The 21024-nt window shown below is 48.0% G+C and overlaps 2 protein-coding genes across 15 annotated transcripts in view; both read left to right on the top strand.

The window, feature by feature from the left end:
- Nucleotides 1-6742, top strand: part of myo3a (myosin IIIA) — a 29291-nt gene extending 22549 nt beyond the window's left edge. For 8 of the 14 annotated variants that reach the window (XM_078096149.1, XM_078096140.1, XM_078096145.1 and 5 more), the window contains 6 exons: nt 57-201; nt 2098-2189; nt 2366-2410; nt 2977-3017; nt 4564-4806; nt 6193-6742. In XM_078096149.1, coding sequence (XP_077952275.1) covers nt 57-201; nt 2098-2189; nt 2366-2410; nt 2977-3017; nt 4564-4806; nt 6193-6307 — 681 coding nt within the window. In that variant the 3' untranslated portion in view covers nt 6308-6742. Of the gene's footprint in view, nt 1-56; nt 202-294; nt 459-2097; nt 2190-2365; nt 2411-2976; nt 3018-4563; nt 4807-6192 lie in introns of those variants that run through there. The other 6 variants (XM_078096151.1, XM_078096150.1, XM_078096146.1 and 3 more) reach the window with 2 other exon arrangements.
- A 997-nt stretch (nt 6743-7739) lies between these two features.
- Nucleotides 7740-19830, top strand: gad2 (glutamate decarboxylase 2). Its single transcript, XM_078096133.1, has 17 exons — nt 7740-8009; nt 8167-8417; nt 8609-8671; nt 8825-8971; nt 9557-9790; nt 11031-11121; nt 11809-11921; nt 12279-12394; nt 12627-12706; nt 12914-12968; nt 13068-13184; nt 13643-13707; nt 13829-13907; nt 14039-14188; nt 14462-14569; nt 15598-15687; nt 16593-19830. Exons 2-17 carry the CDS (start codon nt 8342-8344, stop codon nt 16764-16766), a joined length of 1758 nt encoding a protein of 585 aa, XP_077952259.1. The 5' UTR covers nt 7740-8009; nt 8167-8341; the 3' UTR covers nt 16767-19830.
- Nucleotides 19831-21024: the final 1194 nt, after the last annotated feature.

The following is a 21024-nucleotide window of genomic DNA, read 5'->3' as shown; positions in this document are numbered from 1 at the left end:
TCCCCCACTGGCCCCCTCCCTCATATGCTATTTCCCCCCCCGGATCTCTTCAACAGATCACAAAGACCTCTGAGGACTTTGCGGCCCTGCAGACCAAGTTGAACGAGATCATCCAGGCCCATCATTCAAACCCCGAGAACAACGGCATGTTTGTGAGAGGGAAAGCGATCAATGGCTACGCGCCTCAGAATCACCAGTCAAGTAAGACGATGGCGACCGCCTGCGATGACACTGATTACGAAGCGATGGCTGTGATCCACGAGGTCGGCGAGGTTAATGTGCGTCCTTTCGTAGCTTTAGGTAATCGAGGAAAACCGCAGAGGACATTTCGTCTCTCCTCCGGCTCCATCCGTGCTTAAGCAGACACGTAAGAAAAGATTATTCCCAGGCCTTGGGTGTAAATACACAGAACTTAAGGGAAGGAATCGCCCGTATTTATTATTCCACAGTCAAAGGTGTGTGCGTTTTACCCGGCAAGACGTTTTCACGCGGCGCTTCTTCCGCACAGAAAAGAAAGAAAAACAAGTTTACGTTATCGCCTTTTGACTCTCGTCTCTCTCCACCCGGGATTAGATCAAGTGCGACGCATGAAGCGCTCCCCAGCGTGTCGTCAGCAGTTACATCAGCTTTGCGCAGGTGATAGCTGTAATTGCTTTCCAGACAGGGAAGAAATGGAAAGTTCGCCGCCCGAGCAAAGCGGAGCTGGCAGCTAAGAAGTCAAAATGTCAAGTGTCCTGAGGAGATAATGTCGTAATCATGTAATATATCAGCAATTGCCTTTTCTTCGCTGCAATTATGTGCATTCCTCCATTCATTTAGACTTGGATTTTTGAGCTTTAATACCAAATAAAGCACGCAGGCGGATTCTCAGCATTTAAATACTTGATCGTAGTTGATCGTGAACTAAACCGACGCAATGTCGGGTGTCTCAAGGAATCACGTCCGTATTGTTTAATGCCTGCATCCATCCAACGTTTCCCAAAAGGTGGGAGGTGGGAGTGGCGCACTGTGCAAACGCTGCTCCACATGACATACTGTTCACTTTACTCGGGCGCGTTTGCCCTTTGCAGGGTTTTCTTTAGCGCAGCACGTTGCCCGAGGTGAGGCAGAATAGATTATCTGCGTCATTTCCAACGGCGACTGCAGCTCCTTATTAAATTAGGCTTTTTGGCCGCACACAGTCGCTTCGTCCATCAACAGTTCTAAGCTGTGGGTTCAATCGACACAATAAACCTCATCACAATCGCTTGTGACGCGCACAATGAATGCGGCCGCATAGTTCTTTCGCCAGAAAGGTCGTCAAATGTCAAATCGCATTTTGTGGACAATTATGGCGGGAACTAATAAGAGGGTGTGTGGAGACGTTTGAGCGATCTAGAGTGACCTTCTTTGTTTTTTTTGTTTTTTTTATTAGATGAAGTCGTTCGCTGACATTACAAACTTTACCTGAGAGCGTCCGCACATGATGGATGGCTCCATGGTTTCTTCTGCTACGGACGCTGATTGCTAATAAGCAAAGGTCGCTGTGAGACGTTCGTAATTGCAATTACAACAATCGCATGCCCGCAGAGGAATATTGCACCAGTCGAGACCGATATGATGGATTGCAACATGAAACACACCCCTCTCTCTCTCTCTCTCTCTCTCTCTCTCTACGTGATCGGTGTGACGCGTGGAATCGCTCCAGCGCGGATCGTTACAGAGCCACAGGACTCTTTGCTCGTGTCAAAGGTCGTTTCACATGGAAAGTTCCGCCCGTCGGGCCTCAGGGTTGAGCTGCAGTCCGTTGCGCAGGGCAGTTCAATGAGAGCGGAGGGTCGACTCGATGGGTTTCTCTTGTTGTGGCGTCTCACGCTCAGACACTGTATCTAAAGCCTGTGAGCGGAAGTTCGTATCGGGGGAAACCGTTAACTGGAACCTCAGCTCCCCGTAGTTCATCCCTCAAACTCTCTATTCAAACACACACTTTACACCTCTCTGTTGTTGCGTAAACCTAAAGTGTTGCACGTGTGTTGGAGTGTGTAGCGAGTCATCGCGTGCGCCAAAACCATCAGAAACGCCACCGTCTGATCATTCTCATCGACTGTCGCATTTCAGCCGACAAGAGACAGTCGAGGAGCCCCCGCAGGACGCAGGAGCCGAAGACCCTCAACACGCCGGAGGACGCCACCTACTACAACTTGATTCACGTGAGTCGGCGCACAACTCCTTCCGTGCGGCGTTGATTGGCAATTTATTTTTCTTTCCCGCGGTTCTCTTTGCGCCGTACGTTACGAGGCCACAAATACCAGTCTGACACGTTTTTTAATGTTTGCCATTTAATGTTCTTGTTGCGTAATTGTATTTCCATGTTTGATGATTCCAGCGAGCTGTAGCTCCTCACAAAATAGCTCTCTTTGCAGCACTTAAGGTTCGTTTGCCACGCCGCCACTTCTGTGTAGTTGTAGTAATACACTGTATGGTGCCTCAATCAACAATTCAATCAATCAATCAATAACGGGAGACAATAGACATCACATCTGAACGTGATTGACCAGGTGATTCTTCAGGGTAATTGATTCATACTTTAGAAACACTTGACTGTAACAAAACGTATTAAACAGTGGTTCCCAATAGTACCTCACAAACCTCGCGTAAAAAAAGACGCATCAATCAGAACATGCAGGTAAATAAACGCAGTACCTGTCTGACAAATTCCACTCTGTAAACAAACGTCCAACCCCCGTTTGTCCAATGGCCCGCTGCGCTGTCTGGGAATCACTCACCGGGGTTTCCTCCTCCGGCGCGATGAGTCGGCACAGAATGACACGACGATCCGTCCGAAAGTCGCCGGCTGGCGGTGCGAAAATAGACAAACGAAACGAAGCGCCCGTCGGCCTCCGTTCAGACGGTTGGGAACCACTGTTCTAAAACCACTTTTGAGAGAGAGCTTGATTGACATGCAGTTAACTGTGCTCTGCCCCCTCCCTCCTCCAGCGCTCCGTCCAGGACGATAAACGCAAGCCCAGGAAAGAGGAGTAAGTGTGCCAGTTCTTACTTCGACAAACCCAGAGCTACGAACTATTTCATGTTGGGCGTCAGAAATATGAAGCGTGGATGTGAGGTGCGTATCGCTTAAAACGGATAAGGAGAGAGAGACAGCGTGTGGACGGCTGCCGACGTGTAAACGTAAAAGGTTTACGAGGGCTGTAAAGGCTGAACAACAGCACAGCAGTGTGAAGACATCCAACACATAACATCCAGCATAATAATGTGTTGGCAGATAAATAAAGCCAGCGATGGACAGGAGCCGTTAACTTGCATCATTAAGCACGAGAAGGTCAGTGGGAAAGATGGCGTCGAGCGTCCAGGCTGACAGCAGAGAGAGGGGGGGGAGATGGAGAGTAGACAGAAGGGGATGGTAGTAAACGGGAGTAAAGGCGTATGAAAAGAGAAATAGGGAGTCCATCAGAAACGTTGATAGAGAACCACAGAACTTTTATTTATTTATTCACCGAATGAGCATCAAGCCGTGTTGAAGACGTGGAGCTTGAAGACTGAGATCATAAACTAGTCGCAATGTTTACAAAGGTAGTCAATGCTGAGATATTTCCCATAGACTTCCATACAATCCGACTTCTTCCTGTAGCCCCCTGGTGGTCACTAGAAAGACTGCAGGTCAGACAAAAGAAGTGTTGAATACACGACTCATGAAGTACATTTCATCCCAGAGCTTCTTGATGTAAGAATTGTGTTCAACGTGAGTAGCAAAGCTCACTTTTGAAAGAGTTCAATCCACAAAGGACGGGAGAGCTTGTGGATTTCAAAGAGGAGGAAGCAATGAAAAAGAGGAATATTAAACCTCACGTTTATGCCGATAACCCAGATGGCAAAGGAGAACTAAAAACCGCTTGCCAGCAGTTATCAGATCAAAGTTCAAATGTCACGAAAAGGAAATAACTCACTCAAATGATTCATGCAGTTACAATGGTAGATATACAAAAGGTCTTCACAAGTGAATAAAAGCGTATCGGATATTACGTAAGCTGAGTGGAAACGTGCACCTTACTGATTTGCCGTAATAGATTTAGTCTCTCTAGTGACAGAGGACACACCTGGGATCCATCAAGCCCTGATTGCAGTCAGCTGCCAATAGGAGGAGTCTATTTAAAGCCTCTGAGCGGCTTCCTCTGGAGGAAGTGGGCAGAGGAGGAAATGCTTCTGCCAATTCACCTCAATGAGTTGGTCTTTTTAAATAGATGCAAATAGACCACAGATACGCTCTAATTTTAAATTACAAAGTGCCGCTTTGCACCACCGTTATTTGAACCCAAACAATAGTCTTTTCCAAAAACAAAGCAGTTTTATTTCCGAAACCCAACTGAGTATTAATCAGAACTTCATTTTGAAAATACTGCTTTGCTGTGAGGAGAATAAATTGATGTAGAAAAACGCACACACTTTGATGTAAAGATTTCTTAGAACTTGTGAGGACATGGTGACCCCGACAAGGTCGGCCATTATATTAAGAGACGCATTTGCACTTTGACCCTAACGTCCTCGCGTCCTTTCTGTGTGCTCCAGTCCGGGGAAGCTGCTGGATGTGGATGACCACTATTACCGGACGCTGTCCAGCAGCAGGTCCGAGCCCTGCCTCTTCCCGGAGGACGCGTCGCCGTACGGGGCCCCCGAGAGGAGGCCGTCTCTCGGGGGCTCCGTGGACGGTGGGATGTACAACGAGCCCCTCACCCCGGCCACGGCCAGCAGACCGACCCGAGAGAGGGCCGTCACAGAGCCGCAGCCCCCCAGGACCGCCTGTAACGACAGGTACGTCACTAGGTCCTCCGGTTTGATGTAAGAAGGAGCCCAGTCATTGTTTTGGGCGATAAATAAACGTGTATCGGTGATGTCTCTGTCTTTACGCTTTACGGTTAGTCTCTCTTTACGCTTCAGTTAGTCTCTTTACGCTTCAGTTAGTCTCTTTACGCTTCAGTTAGTCTCTCTACGCTTCAGTTAGTCTCTCTACGCTTCAGTTAGTCTCTCTACGCTTCAGTTAGTCTCTCTACGCTTCAGTTAGTCTCTCTACGCTTCAGTTAGTCTCTCTACGCTTCATGGTTAGTCTCTCTTTACACTTCACGGTTAGGCTTTCTTTACGTTTCACGGTTAGTGTCTCTCTTTACGCTCTGCAGTTAGTCTCTCTTTACGCTTCGGTTAGTCTCTCTCTACGCGTCACGGTTAGTCTCTCTCTTTACGCTTCAGTTAGTCTCTTTACGCTTCAGTTAGTCTCTCTACGCTTCATGGTTAGTCTCTCTACGCTTCATGGTTAGTCTCTCTTTACACTTCACGGTTAGGCTTTCTTTACGTTTCACGGTTAGTGTCTCTCTTTACGCTCTGCAGTTAGTCTCTCTTTACGCTTCGGTTAGTCTCTCTCTACGCGTCACGGCTAGTCTCTCTCTTTACGCTCTGCAGTTAGTCTCTCTTTACGCTTCAGTTAGTCTCTCTCTCTACGCTTCAGTTAGTCTCTCTCTCTACGCTTCAGTTAGCCTCTCTTTACGCTTCGGTTAGCCTCTCTTTACGCTTCGGTTAGTCTCTCTTTGCGCTTCGGTTAGTCTTACTTTACGCTCTGCAGTTAGTCTCTCTTTACGCTTCAGTTGGTCTCTCTCTTTACGCTCTGCAGTTAGTCTCTCTTTACGCTTCAGTTGGTCTCTCTTTACGCTTCACGGTTAGTCTCTCTTTGCGCTTCGGTTAGTCTCTCTTTGCGCTTCGGTTAGTCTTACTTTACGCTCTGCAGTTAGTCTCTCTTTACGCTTCAGTTGGTCTCTCTCTTTACGCTCTGCAGTTAGTCTCTCTTTACGCTTCGGTTAGCCTCTCTTTACGCTTCGGTTAGTCTCTCTTTGCGCTTCGGTTAGTCTTACTTTACGCTCTGCAGTTAGTCTCTCTTTACGCTTCAGTTGGTCTCTCTCTTTACGCTCTGCAGTTAGTCTCTCTAACCGTTGGTCAAAGTGACGAATGCTAGAACATTTTAAATGTGTTTTTGCGGCCTCTGACCGGCCGACGCTCGTGATAAATGATCCCTGCAGATGATATGAAATCTCTCTACTGAATTGTTTCATCTTTCTTGTGTGTTTTTTCTTTTCTTGCTACTTCCTACTCTGTCTTTGGTGAATCAGGAAACATTTATTATGTGTTGACTCTTGTCTCCTGCGTTGACAGACACTCACTTCTCAGAATGCCCTCCACGGACAGTCGAACTGAGGACAACCCGTTTGACTTCAGACATCTGCTGAGGAAGACCTCCCAGAGACGAAGGCTCATCAAACAGTACTGACCTCACAGCTGGACGCTTTGACCGATTGGAACAAAATCCGAATCGAAGCTCCTCAAAACAACTGATAAGTTCTGTGTGTGAAAAGCAAGTTGTATTGATGTGCATCCAAAAGGATGAACGCAAATGTAAATAATTAAATCCTTTTCCCTTAAAACTGTAAATGGAGGTTTTATTTATGTGTAAAGACTAGACGTTCAGCAAACGTTTCCTTTGGTCAAATATGGAGTTTTCCACTTTAACACCAAATAGAATTGCATAACATGTAAATACAGAATCCATGCTGCTACACTTGAATACTTTTCAAGCCATTTTGTTGAATATATGTCTATGAAAAGCTGCTTCACTGCTGTCAAATTGTAAGAAATGTACATTCTGTCCTCTGCTATGATCTGTGCTTTGTTCATGTAAACGTAAAATATATTAAATTCTTTGATGTTATTCATGAATAAATCTTATTTTCAGCGGAGCTATTCGCACGCACCACCAGTTCCTTTGGGTTGTGAGAGTTTGCAGCACGTCCTCCTCAACTCGCGTCAGGGTTTTGCAGATCTTTGGTGGTTTAAAAAAAGAAGGTACAAGATATCAGAAGCAGCTCAAACCGGCTGTATTAATACTTAATGTAGTATTTTCCATATTGGCTCAAGTATTTCTTCGAGATTAAACCACTGACCTTTTTGTGTGACATTTGATTAAAGGAGAAATCCCTGCAGGGAGTCTTTGAATCCCCAACAACACGCTGACTGCACACACTGTCATAAAAACCCACCAACAAGCCCCAAAACAACCAGATAAAACCCACACAGCAGGAGGGGGGCAACTGGCCCTCCGGGGTAATTCATATTGTTGGAGGGGTTGATCATAAAAGGACTAATTTTGCTGTTTAAAAAAAATGAAATCAATACAAAAGTTCCTGGAAAAACACCAAAAAATTGAGAATAGAAGTATAAAAAATATCAGTTTATGGCCTTTTTGGAGAATTGCTGTTAAACAAGGGTTTGACCTTTGTGTCACTAAGTGGTTGATTGATTGTGTTCATAAATCATTACAAATATAAAGCAGTGACCACCTCATTGGGACAAAACAGTGAATACCAGTCACGTTTTCCTCGCTTCTTTGGTAATATTGGCGTGTGTTTACGCGAGAAATGATCAAACCTGTTCTTCATGAAACAAGCAACCCGCAGTGCGTGGACAAGTCACGTGCAACACCTTCTATAGAGAGCACGGACCCGCGCGCAATTTAATGGTATCCGAAGAGGTCTTGCGGCTCCTTCCGCCGGAGCCGCCTCCCCCCCCCCCCCCCCCCCAAAAAAATAGGTCTCCCAACTGCAGATGAACTAGTTGGCATTCACTGTCCGCATGGAGGGTGGGTTACGCACGTGGGGCAGCGTGTCGGGGGCGGGTGGAGTCACGACGCACGACGCGGCGCAGTTCGTCACGACTTGAGGCTTCAGTCTTTAGTGACGCGACATTTGGCTCGGATGGAATTTGGACCCGCATGTACCGGCAGCTGCGGCGGACGGGCGCTTTATTTGACACTACTTTTTGGGGGGGTTGGGTGGGGGCCGCAGTTCGTTTAGATTATATTTTTATTACCAGTTTTCATCCCCTCTCACCCCCAAACCCCCCCCCCCCCCCCCCCCCCCGACATTTCACCACGGATTTTTTTTTTTGCGCCTGAAGTCTGTAATTTATAACACGAAGTGAGTGTTTGCGGATTTTCTCTCCCGAGAGGACGCTTATTTCGTCCCCCGCACCTGTGGACGCCTTTAAAAAAAAAAAGCGCACACCGAGGACGTCATCTTCTGTTTCTCTTTCTTTTCTTCGTGTCTTTTTTCTTGTCGTCCCCCGGTCGTTTAGGCGCTCTCCTGCAAAGCAAAGCGCGTCTGGCGGATGCGCGGCTGTGTTTTGCGCCAGTCGGAGAGGTTCGGCGCGCTCCAGCTCCGCATCCGCTTTTGAACAGCTGCGGGTCGTCGCCCGTGGATGGGCTCGGTCGGCGTGCGTGTCTCCAGCAGCTACCTAACTACCGGCAACAATGGCATCACCGGGCTTCTGGTCCCTCGGCGCGGATAACGCGGGGGCCACCGCCGGGAGCCAGAGCCCCAGCACGCGTGAGTGGCCTTTTTGTGTGTCTCCAAACCAGCCCGCGACGGAGCGGAGGCGCTTCTTCTGCGCGTTGTCTCCACGCATCTGGCCTGCTGTCATTTCACAGCTGGTTTTGTTTGTTTGTTGTTTTCGTTTTCCATCTTAAAGTTGGACCCGCCCGTCGGTCCGTATTTGATCCGTGCCTTCTCTCTTCCAGCCAGGGCTTGGTGCCAAGCGGCGGCCCAGAAATTATCCGGAGGAATCGGATCGAAATTATGTGGTACGTCGGCTCGCTGGTTTGGTGAGGGGGGGAGTGGGTGTGTGTGTGGGTGGGAGAGGGGGGGCACGCTTTCCCCCGGGCTAATCTGGCTAATACAAACATGTGAATTCTTTTACATTTGATTTATATATATTTTTTTGGTGGTGTCCAAAGCGCTCCTGAGCGTCGGGGAGGGGGAGAAAGCCGCCGAAGCGGCCGCCAAGCTGCCGCCGGAGAGCGAGGCGGCGGTTCCCTGCGGCTGCAACAAACCCTGCAACTGCAGCAAAGCGGCCGCGGGCTTCTGCGACCTCTACTCAACAGGTACGCGGGAGCGACGACGGGTCACCGCTTGGCCTCGTTCAGGATCCTCGGGATTTGTTCAGTGTTAAAAAAAAAAAAAAAAAATACTAAAATGTCAGTTGTTTTTTTAAAATTTAATTTAATAAGGCAAAACATCGTGCGATAAGTGAGTGACAACCTTGTAAATCGACGTTGTATCAATGGTTCTCATTTAAATATATTTTTTAAATATTTCTTTTAAAAATGGGATCCGCTGCATTCTTTGTTCTTAACAATAATTGTGATTAAATGTATCACCGTCCATATATATATATTTGATATCGGCAATATTCGGCAACATTGTTCTGCAGTTTTTCCGGAGAGGTCACCTTCAGCGCAATCTCTTGTTTTGAGGTGTTTAAACTCCAAAAACCCTTCAATTTATAGGCTTATAAAAATGTAACGAAATACGCTCCTCTTTTGTCTCGTTTGAATGTCTGCAGGATCATTTACCAGCAAAAAAAAAAAAAAAGGGGCCACACTCAGGCGACCTAATGTTGCATGCAAACAGTCGCTTTCCCCACAGAGGAACAAATCCCCAAATGTCTCCCATGCTGCTGCTTTTAGACCTGCTGCCCGCCCTGGACGGCGACGCCAAAACGATGACCTTCCTGCAGGAAGTCGTGGATATTTTGATGGCCTACATCGTGGAGTCGTTCGACCGGGAAACGAAAGTTATTGATTTCCATTACCCGAACGAGTTGCTCCAGATGAACAACTGGGAGCTGCAGGGCGAGCCGGCCTCGCTGGATGACATCTTGATCAGCTGCCGCGCCACCCTCAAATACGCCATCAAGACAGGTGGGGTTGCGACACGTGCGCGATAAATCACCTGCTATATATATATATATATTTCCAAACATTCTGAGCTGTTTTATTTCTGCACGTTGGGAAACGCTTTAAAGCTGCATTTATTTTATTGTTTTGCATTGATGTAGGCCTAATGTCGGGCCTGCAACATTTAATTTCTTATAAACATGAATATCATAAAATATATAAAGATAAAAGAACCATACAGATGCAACGCAAGTTTCGAATTAAACCACAGAGAAGCTTTAATACGTGACAGAAAATGAAATCTACCAGAAAATCTGAAAAATCGTCGTTATTGAAAGATAGCCTCGAACAAATGCACAGATTAGATCTTGTGTTTAAAATAAATAAATGGTGCCTATAAAAAAAAAAATCAGTCTGGAAGTTGTCCTCCTCCTCCTCCTCCTCCTCCTCCTCGTGGCCACCAGACCGATAAATGCAGTGACGCAGTAAATGTGCTTCACCTAGTGGGAGATAATAGGCTAATAACCGCTCTTCATGGGCCAAGTCCATTATTCTCTCCTCGCTGACACACTGGAGAACATCTACAGCACAAGACACATTTCATCCCCCAACAGACTGACACGAATATGCATTTATTTATTATTCCTTTGGCAAAAAAAACAGCTTTGATCCGGCTTTAAATGGTTCAAAAAAATCATTATCAGTTTACAACTGAAATAGGAACATACGAATATTTGTAATGCACAGTATTTGTCAGCAATCCCTTTTATACTATTAACTGTCTTTTATATTGTCGTTTCTGCACATATTATAATAACTGTTTATTACAGTAAATATTGATGAACTGCTAATAAAACCTGGATTGGAGGTGTGATGCAAAAGTGGTGCATTGTTTGCTTATAATGTGAATTCAAGAGTCAAACCTCATCAGGAATCAGACTTTTACATCCTCTTATTTGGGATGTTTTAATACATTGAATCCACTCAGCGTTAAAGCTCTTGTGTGCGGGATCTGTTCTGTTTTATGGATCCGGGCTGGGAAACCCTCCATTTAGACCCCCCCACGCTCCCGATGCAGCGCGCAACCTGCTCATTATCGCTGCCGACGATCCAACGCGCCGCCGCAGCTGCGGCTGTGAGCCGCAATTAAAGCGTTTAGAAGATGACAGCTTGTGTTTCTTTTGCACAAACTCGGCGTAAACACACGGGAAGCGCTATTCAACCCCCCCCCCCCCCGTCTCTCTGTATCTCTGTACTCCTGCAGCCCACCCCAGGTACTTCAACCAGCTCTCCACGGGACTAGACATGGTCGGACTGGCGGCCGATTGGCTGACGTCCACCGCCAACACCAACATGTGAGTCACGTGATCTCGGATGGCGATAACGACGATGGCATTGAATTCCATTTCCGGTCCAGCCGCCTGCGCGGCCCGATAGCGGCGCCTGCTTTCTTTCTTTCTTTCTTCTTTTTTTTTTTTCACTCAATCATTGCAAATCAAAAGGGTGAAATGAAAGGCGGATCCTCCCCCCTTGCCCCCCCCTGCCCCTGCCTTTTATTCCTCCCCCTCACCTCGGATCTCCATGGGGATTCAAGGGGAGAAAATTAGCCCTGAAATTGAATTCAGACTAATCTGCAGCAAATTTTGGTGTGTGTGTGTTTTTGTGGTGATAAACTCTGCAAGTCTGCCTCTGTAAGCTTGTGCCAACCCCCCCCACCCCTCCAAAAAAGGCCTGCCTCAGGCACAAAGGGAGGGGGGTGTAAAAATGACTGCAGCTAATTCCCCGTGTATTAGTAGAAATACATTTTAGGAGGCACATGGGGGAAATGTCCTCTTTAGTGCAGGAGGGATGATGAAGATGTGAGATCTCTGCACAACAAAGAGCCTCGAACCGAGATACCGCCTCAAAAAACGTCCCCACCCATCAAAACGCAAAAAAAGTCTGTTCACTGGCTTTTTTTTCCGAGGATGAATCACGACCCATTTTGTGTAACCGTCCTGCACCATGTGATGCCCCCCCCCCCTCCCCTCCGTGTAACGCAGGTTCACCTATGAGGTGGCGCCGGTGTTCGTGCTGCTGGAGTACGTCACCTTGAAGAAGATGAGGGAGATCGTGGGCTGGCCGGAGGGCCGAGGAGATGGCATTTTTTCTCCTGGTACGTACCCCTATGCCCCCCCCCCCCCCCTCAAACCCTCCCCACTTCCGATTCACGGCAGAATGAAACTGTGTGTGTGTGTGTGTGTGTGTGTGTGTGTTTGTTCTGTCATGTGTCAATTTGCATTTAGATGATGTAAATGGGAAACGTTTCAAAGCTAATTAGCATACCATTTTATGCAGAACATTTTCCAACTTAAGCCCCCACCTCGTCCTCGTCGCCCCCCCCCCCCCCCCTGTCTCAAATTTATCTTGTGCATTTCGGTTTGACGCGTGATGACGAGCGGTCACCGGGGAGAGTGCGCGTGCGCCGTTGCACCCGGCTGTGAGTCACTGAGCCCCCCCGTCTGTCCTCCAGGTGGCGCTATCTCCAACATGTACGCCATGCTGCTGGCCCGCTTCAAGATGTTCCCCGAGGTGAAGGAGAAAGGAATGTCATCCGTCCCCCGGCTGGTGGCCTTCACATCCGAACATGTAGGCATTTGTGCTTTCCGACCAAAGTGTCCGTGTGCGTGCGTCGGTGGATCAAACATCGAGCACCGGCCGCTGTTTGAGCAGTCGGCCGTTAAAGGTCAAACATCTGCCTGGCCGGTATCGTTCTGTAACGTTGTCCGGCGCAGCAGGTCTGCCACGTAATGTCACATCCTTCATCTCTAAAGACGCTTCAACGCAATCTCTCCTTCCCGCTTCCTCCGTCGTCTTTCAGAGCCATTTCTCCATCAAAAAAGGGGCGGCGGCTCTCGGCATCGGGACGGAGAGCGTGATCTGCATCAAGGTGGATCAGAGGTAAACGTCTCGCAGCATCACTTCCAACCCCTGTGGCCTGTTTAAAAAACGAGGGTCTTTTCTGGGTCAAGGGGTCACGTCTCTTTGAGTAGATCCCCTCTAGACTAGATCCAATTAGATAAAACTACTACATTTTCTTTCACTTGCGATACATTATTTTCCCGTCGCATCGTTTCTGAATTGAGAAGCTTGTTTTTGTTTCTGCAGCGGTAAAATGATCCCCGCCGACCTTGAGAGGAGAATACTGGAGGCGAAACAGAAGGTAGCGTGACACACGCACACGCGTGCTCCTCATTACGACTATGCCGTCATGTCCGATCACTTCCTGTCTGCCCCCCCCCCCCCCCCCCCCCACCCGCAGGGCTTCGTTCCCTTCTTCGTGAGCGCCACGGCTGGGACCACCGTGTACGGCGCCTTCGACCCTCTCATCGCCATATCCGACGTCTGCAAAAAGTACAGCGTGTGGATGCACGTGGACGTGAGTGAGACTCTGTTGTGACCCCCGTCCCCCCCGTCTAACCGCTGCCTGTTGACCCAGATAGGAGCCGGCCATTTCCCATCTAGCACTGGGGATTAGAAAAAGTGTCACGGAGGCCGTAAATCACCTCCTCCCCTTGACTTCAGCATCACAGGCTCCTCTATCTGTTAATGAAGGTGATTTAGTCCTGACAGGGGACACCTCTATTAGGGGACGCAAATGGCCTTATCTGCCGTCCCGCAGCCGGCTGAGATGCTCCGGGGCCGCTGCCGCTGTCGGTGTACGCGTGTACGCGTGGAAGCGCAATTAAGATTGCGAGGCCTGGAAAAAATCCAGACATGCTCGTAAAAACATTTAACTCTTCTGACATTTAGGAGCTTTTTGTAAAGCTTACGAGAAGCGAGTGTCCCTTAAAGGGACAGCGTCACGCGATAACGATTGTCGCTGTGTGCTGACAGGGCGCGTGGGGAGGAAGTCTCCTCATGTCCCGGAGACACAAGTGGAAGCTGGATGGAGTTGACAGGCAAGTTCAATTATTTGTCCAGGTTTTTCTGTGGAGGGGGGTAGGGAGGGAGGGGGGGGGGGCATTAATAAGCTAAAGAGCCTTTTTAGTAACGTGGTGGTTGCTCCACGTTAACCTGCAGGGCCAATTCAGTGACGTGGAACCCGCACAAGATGATGTCCGTCCCTCTGCAGTGTTCGGCCCTGCTGGTCAGAGAGGAGGTAGGCCTCCTCGTCTCACACGCACACGCACACGCACACACGCGCACACACGCACTCACGCACACACACACACGGTGCTTTTCATGTTGCCAACGTTCCGGATGTGCTTTTTTTTTTTCTCTTCTTTTTAGGGTCTGATGCAGAACTGCAACCAGATGCACGCCTGCTACCTGTTCCAGCAGGACAAACACTACGACCTCTCCTACGACACCGGGGACAAGGCGCTGCAGTGCGGGCGCCACGTGGACATCTTCAAGCTGTGGCTCATGTGGAGGGCGAAGGTAGTTGGCAAAAGAGTTTTACGTGACTTTGATGGAGTCAAACCCTGAACGAAATCCTCATGTCCTCTTTTTAAGGCGTAAATCATTGTAATCATTTACATGTTCTTCTTCACTTTCAATTTTCCAAGAATGATTTGTCTCTTCTTATTTACACCGTCGAGTTTCCTCTTCACAAGCTTGATTCGACCCGCCAGATGTTCTCTAATGAATTCTGCTTGTTTTTGGGGAGGTAAATGTGGAAACAACGTTTAACTGTTGTGTTTCCTTCGACAGGGCACCATCGGGTTCGAGGCTCAAATAGACAAGTGCCTGGAGCTGTCCGAGTACCTCTACAACAAGATCAAAGACAGAGAAGGATACGAGATGGTCTTCGACGGGAAAGTACGTCCACATTCAACCTCCGCCCCTGACGGCGGTCAATATACATCCGCATAGTCTGAGGAGAGCGGCCTGCATTGTTATTTTACCTCCGTGTGCTTCACGGACGTTATCGGGGACTCGGTGGACACGCGGCGGTCTCCTGCTTTGTGTTGGGTGAATGCCATTTTCCACCTCTAGCTGCCAGTGTAATGCGTCGCTATTATGTTGAATGAATAGCACAGCGGCCTGTAATTGCTCATATGCATATGAATGGCAGCGACTGAAATATCCCCCGCAACAGCGCGGCCCTGCGAAAGGGGGTAATTAAGCTAAAAACTTCTTTTGCAGGACGAGTGCGTGGACGAGCTCTTTAGTGGGGGTTTTTTGCGAGGCTAATTGTTTCACCCGCTGAGCCTCAAAAGGCTCCACGCCGTCGTAACCCAAAGGGGCGCGCGGGGGAAAAGCCAAAGTCTTCCCGGGTGTTCACTCGTCTGCAGCGCCCACCGAGCAAATCACGTCGTCAATCTGACGCCGGATAAAACTCCATGAGCGAGGTTGGCGTAATGAAGGAGCCGCTCCCGCCAAAATAAGAGCGCTGGCTTTCAGACGTATAGCGAGCGCGAATCTGTCCAAGGCGGCGAACACTTTTTTATTGCCACTCTGTGATGTGCGCTACATTAGCATTTAGCTGACATGGTTTTCTCAAAATCTGGAAATATTTGCTCTCCCTTTCAGCTGTAGCAAAATAATTTAGCTTTAGCTGCTGAATGTGCGACAGCGATGAAGTCTGTGCTTTTGAGTGTTTGCTAAAACACTGAATGTAAAGCAGCTTTATAATAGCTAATATTCCTTTTATGTGCTTGTAATAATTTGTATGGGATCCTCAAATGAATCTGATGTCCGGGTGAGTTTGATGCGTCCACCGGGAGGCGCCAAACACACACACACACACACACACACACAAGAAAGAAATCCCTCGGACCGCCGTGTGCACGTTGTTTTGCTCTGCGTGGCGGTTAATTCCTGTCACCTCTTGTGTGTCTCCACAGCCGCAGCACACCAACGTCTGCTTCTGGTACCTCCCCCCCGGCATCCGCTACATGCAGGACAAAGAGGAGAGAAAGAAGCACTTGAGCAAGGTGGGAGGGGAGATAAGGACATCTACCCCAAAAAAAACACCCTTTTGTTTTCGCGCCACAAGCCTCTCGCTTCCATCCGGCTTGACCATCACACCCCAGTTGGGGACAACATGGCTGCCACTAATCCCCGGGATTAACGGAACACGTTGCCGTGCATTAGGTGTAGTTAGTGCAGCGTGACAGTGACCCTCACACAGGGGAGGGGTACCCCGGGCCCCCGTCTGGGGCCATTAGGTAAGAAGGGGGGTCTGCTAATTGACAATTAGTTCCAACAGATGGGGGAGGCGCCGGCCCGTACAAGGAGCCCCGTTGGCCCTGTAGGACCGTCCACCTTCCTTTAGTCTCCTGAAGTTTGGCCTCACCGAAGTGTTTCCTGGAGCCGCCGGCTCTCCAGTTTGAGGGGTGACGTAATGGCGAGGAAGTCGTCCAAACCCGGCGAGCTTGCTTTCCACTTGCGCTTAATTACCACTTCTGACGGATGACTGGAAGATTGTCAAAAGAAAAAAAAAAGAAAAGGCTTGATTTTTGACATTGATCTGCAGCTGCTGATTGATTTGGTGCAACGACTACAAAGGGACACCTGCAAGAGATTAAGAGGGATTACGTGACGAGAGCCGCAGGACGGAACTGGCCGTTTATACTGAAACCTCCTGGCGGGAGGAAGTACTTAGATTCTTAACTTTAGCCCAAATAACAAGACCTCGGTGTAAAAAATGAAGCACCATAGATTTTTTAAATTGTTACTGCTGCTTCGGCTCATGTGTGCGTGACTGTAGCGAGCTACTTAATTAGCTACAGTAGCTAATTAAACAAGGAGCTCTTGTGGTTTGCGGTGAACTCGAGTCTTCTGAGAACACCGTTGGTTTGTCTCTTTTTATTCACACCGTACGAACCGACTCTTTCAGGTGGCGCCGGTGATAAAGGCCAGGATGATGGAGTACGGCACCACCATGGTCAGCTACCAACCGCAGGGGGACAAGGTCAACTTTTTCCGCATGGTGATCTCGAATCCCGCGGCGACCTTCGAGGACATCGACTTTCTTATCGAGGAGATCGAGCGGCTGGGCCAGGATCTATAAGACTCGTCTCGGCGAACCCTCCCCTGCTCTTCCCCTTGGCGGGTGAATTGTTTGTGGTGAATGTACTGGTAAACTATTTATTTTCTCTCTTTCCTCCAAAAGTCACATATTTAAGAGTATATTTGAGGGGGGAAAAAAAGATCTACGTATATAATGTATTGTAGCTTTGCCGTGGACTGACTTGGTCCAAAGCTCTGTCCAAGTGCTTCTGTCTGCCTTTCCTATCGCGTAGTAGATCCCAGTAGGTGACGTGACTCGTACTTTTTTTGTGATATGAAACGCTTGTGCAATAAGTCAACGAGGAGGTTTTTTTATTTCTCATTTGCAGAGTGTGTTGTTAAGTGCCGAACGTCGTCGTGTTCTATTGTGACTTTTACACTTTAAACTTCTGGTTTGAGACTAAACAAAAAGAAAGCGCCTCCGCTGACCTCCGCTCAATCGACTGCCTCCACATCTGCACACGGTACTTCGGCGATGCTGGACGCCGTTCTCCTGACCGGGCGATGTGAAGCAGCATGTACAAAAAGAAGTCGATTCAGAGCATTTGTGAAGGCGTGTCGCTCATCGCAGCTACTTTCACACTGCAGCAACACTTTACACACGCGCTTCTCTCTGTAATGAAGGTAGCAAAGGCTCATTGGTCCGAATGGTTGCTTCATGTTTCGCTGTGCTGAGTGGGCTTTACGTGATGTGATGGTCATCCAAAAAACGAGGATAATCAACGTTGACGAGGTGACGTGAAGTTGTAATCCTTAATGTTGTCCTTAATTTGAAATAGTTCTGCTCCGTAAATGGCGCAGCCACTCTAAATATTTTACCATTGCTTTGCAGCAGTTTGAACGCTTCAAATTCTGACAACATTAAGTATCGTGTCTGAGTCTTTCAGCAAATTACTGCTCATTATCCCACGGATGACGTAAGCTTTCTATCTATTGCACTAAACCAGGAGGAGGAACCTCCCTCGGCATTGCAACGGAGGTTTCTTCTTTATTCATTCACAAGCAATATTCAAGTATGGGTCCAATCTGTATATCCTGCAAGAAAAAAAAAAATCCAATTCAAGCGTTCAATAGTTAACGATAATCAAGTTTGCGACTAGCTCAACTAAAAACATGCTGACTGTAGGCAGGTTAGTTGATGCAAAGGGAACCCTGGTTTAAAAAAGCAGAGGTTCAGAAGCAGTTTCATTAGAACGAGTTAGAAAAGCACAAACACTCAGTGCACAATCACTTTTGATCATAGATTGTAAATAGTATTTCAAGATGTCCTAAGTACATATCTTTGTGTATACATAAGTGTATATAAGACGTATAACCAGAGACTATTTGTGGGTTAAAGTAATTCATATTTTCTCTATCTCCAAAAATAGATTACCTGTATTTTCATCCTGTTTGTCCTGAAGGTTTTTTTCCTGTGTGTGTGTGTGTGTGTGTGTGTGTGTGTGTGTGTGTGTGTGTGTGTGTGTGTGTGTGTGTGTGCATGCATGCGCGTGTGTGTGTGTGTGTGTCAGTTACTCGACTTGGTTCATGACTCTTCTAGCTGTTTCAAAGAAAAGGTGTTTCAGGGACCGGCTTTAAAGAAACCGACACATTTCACCTCCCAACACTTGCGAGTCTTTTGCTGGGAGACTCTGGTGTTTGGATCTTAGATGAATATGCAAAAGCCGTTTTTGACTCTGAAGCCCCGTGTTTTTTCGTGCACAAGTGAATACTTGCTGCCATGTGCCAATGTGTACCTTTAGTGTGTTTGTAACTGTGTTGCCTTAGTATAAATTTGCCAGTATTGTCTAGTCCCCCCCCCTCCCCCTCCCCTCAAAGGGGCGGTTGTGCACTTTAGCGTATACACATGACCTAATAACGTCTGATGTCCGATCGTTGTTCATAAATTGATGTTTAAAAAAAACAACTAAAATACTCAAATGTAACTTGGTCTGAATGTGACACGAGTCAAGGGTCCTTTTTTTATTTTACCGTTTTTTGTAGACGTGCCAAAGGTTCTGCAGAAATCAGCCGTCATTTTAGATGAATTAATCCCGATCAGCAGATAAACGAATGGGCCCCAACGCGGTGACGCGGGCGACGCCGGCTTCGTCGACGCGGGAGCGTCAGCGCGGCGCCCTACCCCCCCCCCCCCCCGACGTGTTCTTCTCTCGCTGCTGCTGCTAGACTCGCTTCCTCTGCACGTGCATGCGATGCCTTGCCTGTCCAGCTTGTTCGATATCTCCTATCTATTTCTATACATGTAAACACATATATATTTATATATACAGTCTGTGTAGCTCCTGTAATTAGCTTTAGCGTCCCACGTGTAGCTTTAGCCTGTAGATTAGTGCGCTGTCGCTATCGCCTTTACGCGCGATTCTCTGTTTTCTCGGGCTTCCTGTCAAAGTTTCTCCGTGCCGCAAGCATGCTGACCTCGCCTAGCATTGTGACCCTCTCCGCGCTCGATCTGACTCTCTCTCTCTCTCCTCCGTCTGTATCCTTCTGCTTGAAGACTGTCGCCGCTCTGAACGTAAAGTATTATATACCCGTGTATCTATCTATCTATCTATCTATCTATCTATGTGTGTGAAGTCCCTCAGCATGTCTCTCTGAAAGCTCTTCTCTGCGCCTGTAGCACCTTTTTCTCTTTCTCTTCCCGCTTCGCCCTCCTCTAGCAGTGACCTCGTGACCTCTCGCCGTCCCCCCTGACACTCCTCGGGCCGCTGCGCTGTCGCTCTGTTTCTTTTTGGCGTGTCTGAGGCGGCGCGTCGCCGTCCATGTTTCGTTTTTTCGCCGAGAGGCCCTTGACTCGGGATCGATAAGATGTAGAATTGATTGTCCAGAAACGCGTCCAACGCAAGTGTTTTTTAAGCCTCTTAACGGAAAAATAATGAATATAAACCCTGGTTTCTTGCTTGCGGGAATAAATTGTTTGTCGAACAGTTAAAATCCCCGCCGCAGGTGACTTATGATTTGACGTCGTATGTTGTGCAAACTGCTGCGCTAGCTTCTCTCCAACACTCACCTGTCCTGAACTGTACGTTACTATTGGGAAAAAAGAAATAAATATTGTCGAAAACAAAGATGATTGGAATCTTCTTCTTTTTTTTTTTTTGTAACATTCTCTGTTGGGTAAAAACAACAATGACTTTGTGAAAAGCGCTTGCAGGGAGGGCCGATCCAGGAAGGAAAATGCATGTTGGTGTTGGTCACATGAGGTGTAACAGTGAAAAAGATGCGTCGGTCTCTAGATGGCACTGCAGCGCCGCCAGCGAGAAGATTCTGACCTTCACTCAAAACATGCACAGCAAATGTGGACGCAACTTTTGGCAAATCCTAATGATTTTCTGTTTGTTGTCTCAACAAGCTGTTATTTTTACATTTGGCTCCAACTCCTCCCTGATTACAACATCCATGTATGTCCAAGTGAAAAAAAAAAGAAAGAAGCATCCCGAGAGAATGGGAAAGGTTCCCAGATGTTTCACCTCATCACACTCGGCCGCAGATGAAGAGGATACAAGTTGCACGTGGGAATGATCGGCGCACAGGGATCCACCGTGCGGGTTTTACTTAAGCGATAGCGGGTTAAAAGTGACACACGGCGTTTGGGACGAAACATCTGGGCCGCACACTTATCAGCTGCACGAAGCCGCCCAGAGGAAGCGGATGGTTAAACATTACAAATATGACATTTAATCACTCGGTTAACTCTTTCCACAGCGGTGGTGTTTTTTTTGGTTTTGCACTTTGCAAAGTTTCATTTGTTGCACAAAGCGGTGAGAAAGTCCTTGAACAGCAAAGCGGGACGTGAGAAGTGTCCCTCCGGCGGGACCAAGAGCTCCGTCTGTGTTTACGTCCCCTTGTACAGAATCTTCATGGCCAGAATGTTTTAGAAATATATATCTGAGGTGGTGAGTTTTATGATTCGCTCTTTGTCACAGACACAAAGTGACTCGTCGGCTCCTCCTCCGTCATTTTGAGGAACGTCGGCTCTTGACGCCCCGTTTTGGACTCATTTGTCGTCGTGGGACGACACGAGTAATAACACGAGTAATAACACGAGTAATGACCACGTGAGCACCTGGGCCTCGTGCGGCCCGCTCTGATCCCGCGTGTGATCCGGGCAGAACACACGGCGCGCACACGGCCCAAATGTCGCAAACACGTCATAAAGTTTAACCCGCGGGAAGTTTACTCTACTCGATTTATGAGCAAAGCAGCGGACGGTGAGCTTAGCGAAGCACTCTGACAGAGACACCGGAAGGACTCTCGGGCTT

Source organism: Gasterosteus aculeatus, chromosome 21, assembly GCF_964276395.1.
Source record: "Gasterosteus aculeatus chromosome 21, fGasAcu3.hap1.1, whole genome shotgun sequence".
Classification (NCBI taxonomy): Eukaryota; Metazoa; Chordata; class Actinopteri; order Perciformes; family Gasterosteidae; genus Gasterosteus; species Gasterosteus aculeatus.
This window is presented reverse-complemented; position numbering and strand designations above follow the sequence as displayed.

Coding starts and splice junctions, on each gene's coding strand:
- gad2 (XM_078096133.1), top strand. CDS start 8,342: ATGGCATCACCGGGCTTCTGGTCCCTCGGCGCGGATAACGCGGGGGCC. Junction 9,791..11,030: donor CAAATACGCCATCAAGACAG/GTGGGGTTGCGA, acceptor GTACTCCTGCAG/CCCACCCCAGGTACTTCAAC. Junction 11,122..11,808: donor TCCACCGCCAACACCAACAT/GTGAGTCACGTG, acceptor CGTGTAACGCAG/GTTCACCTATGAGGTGGCGC.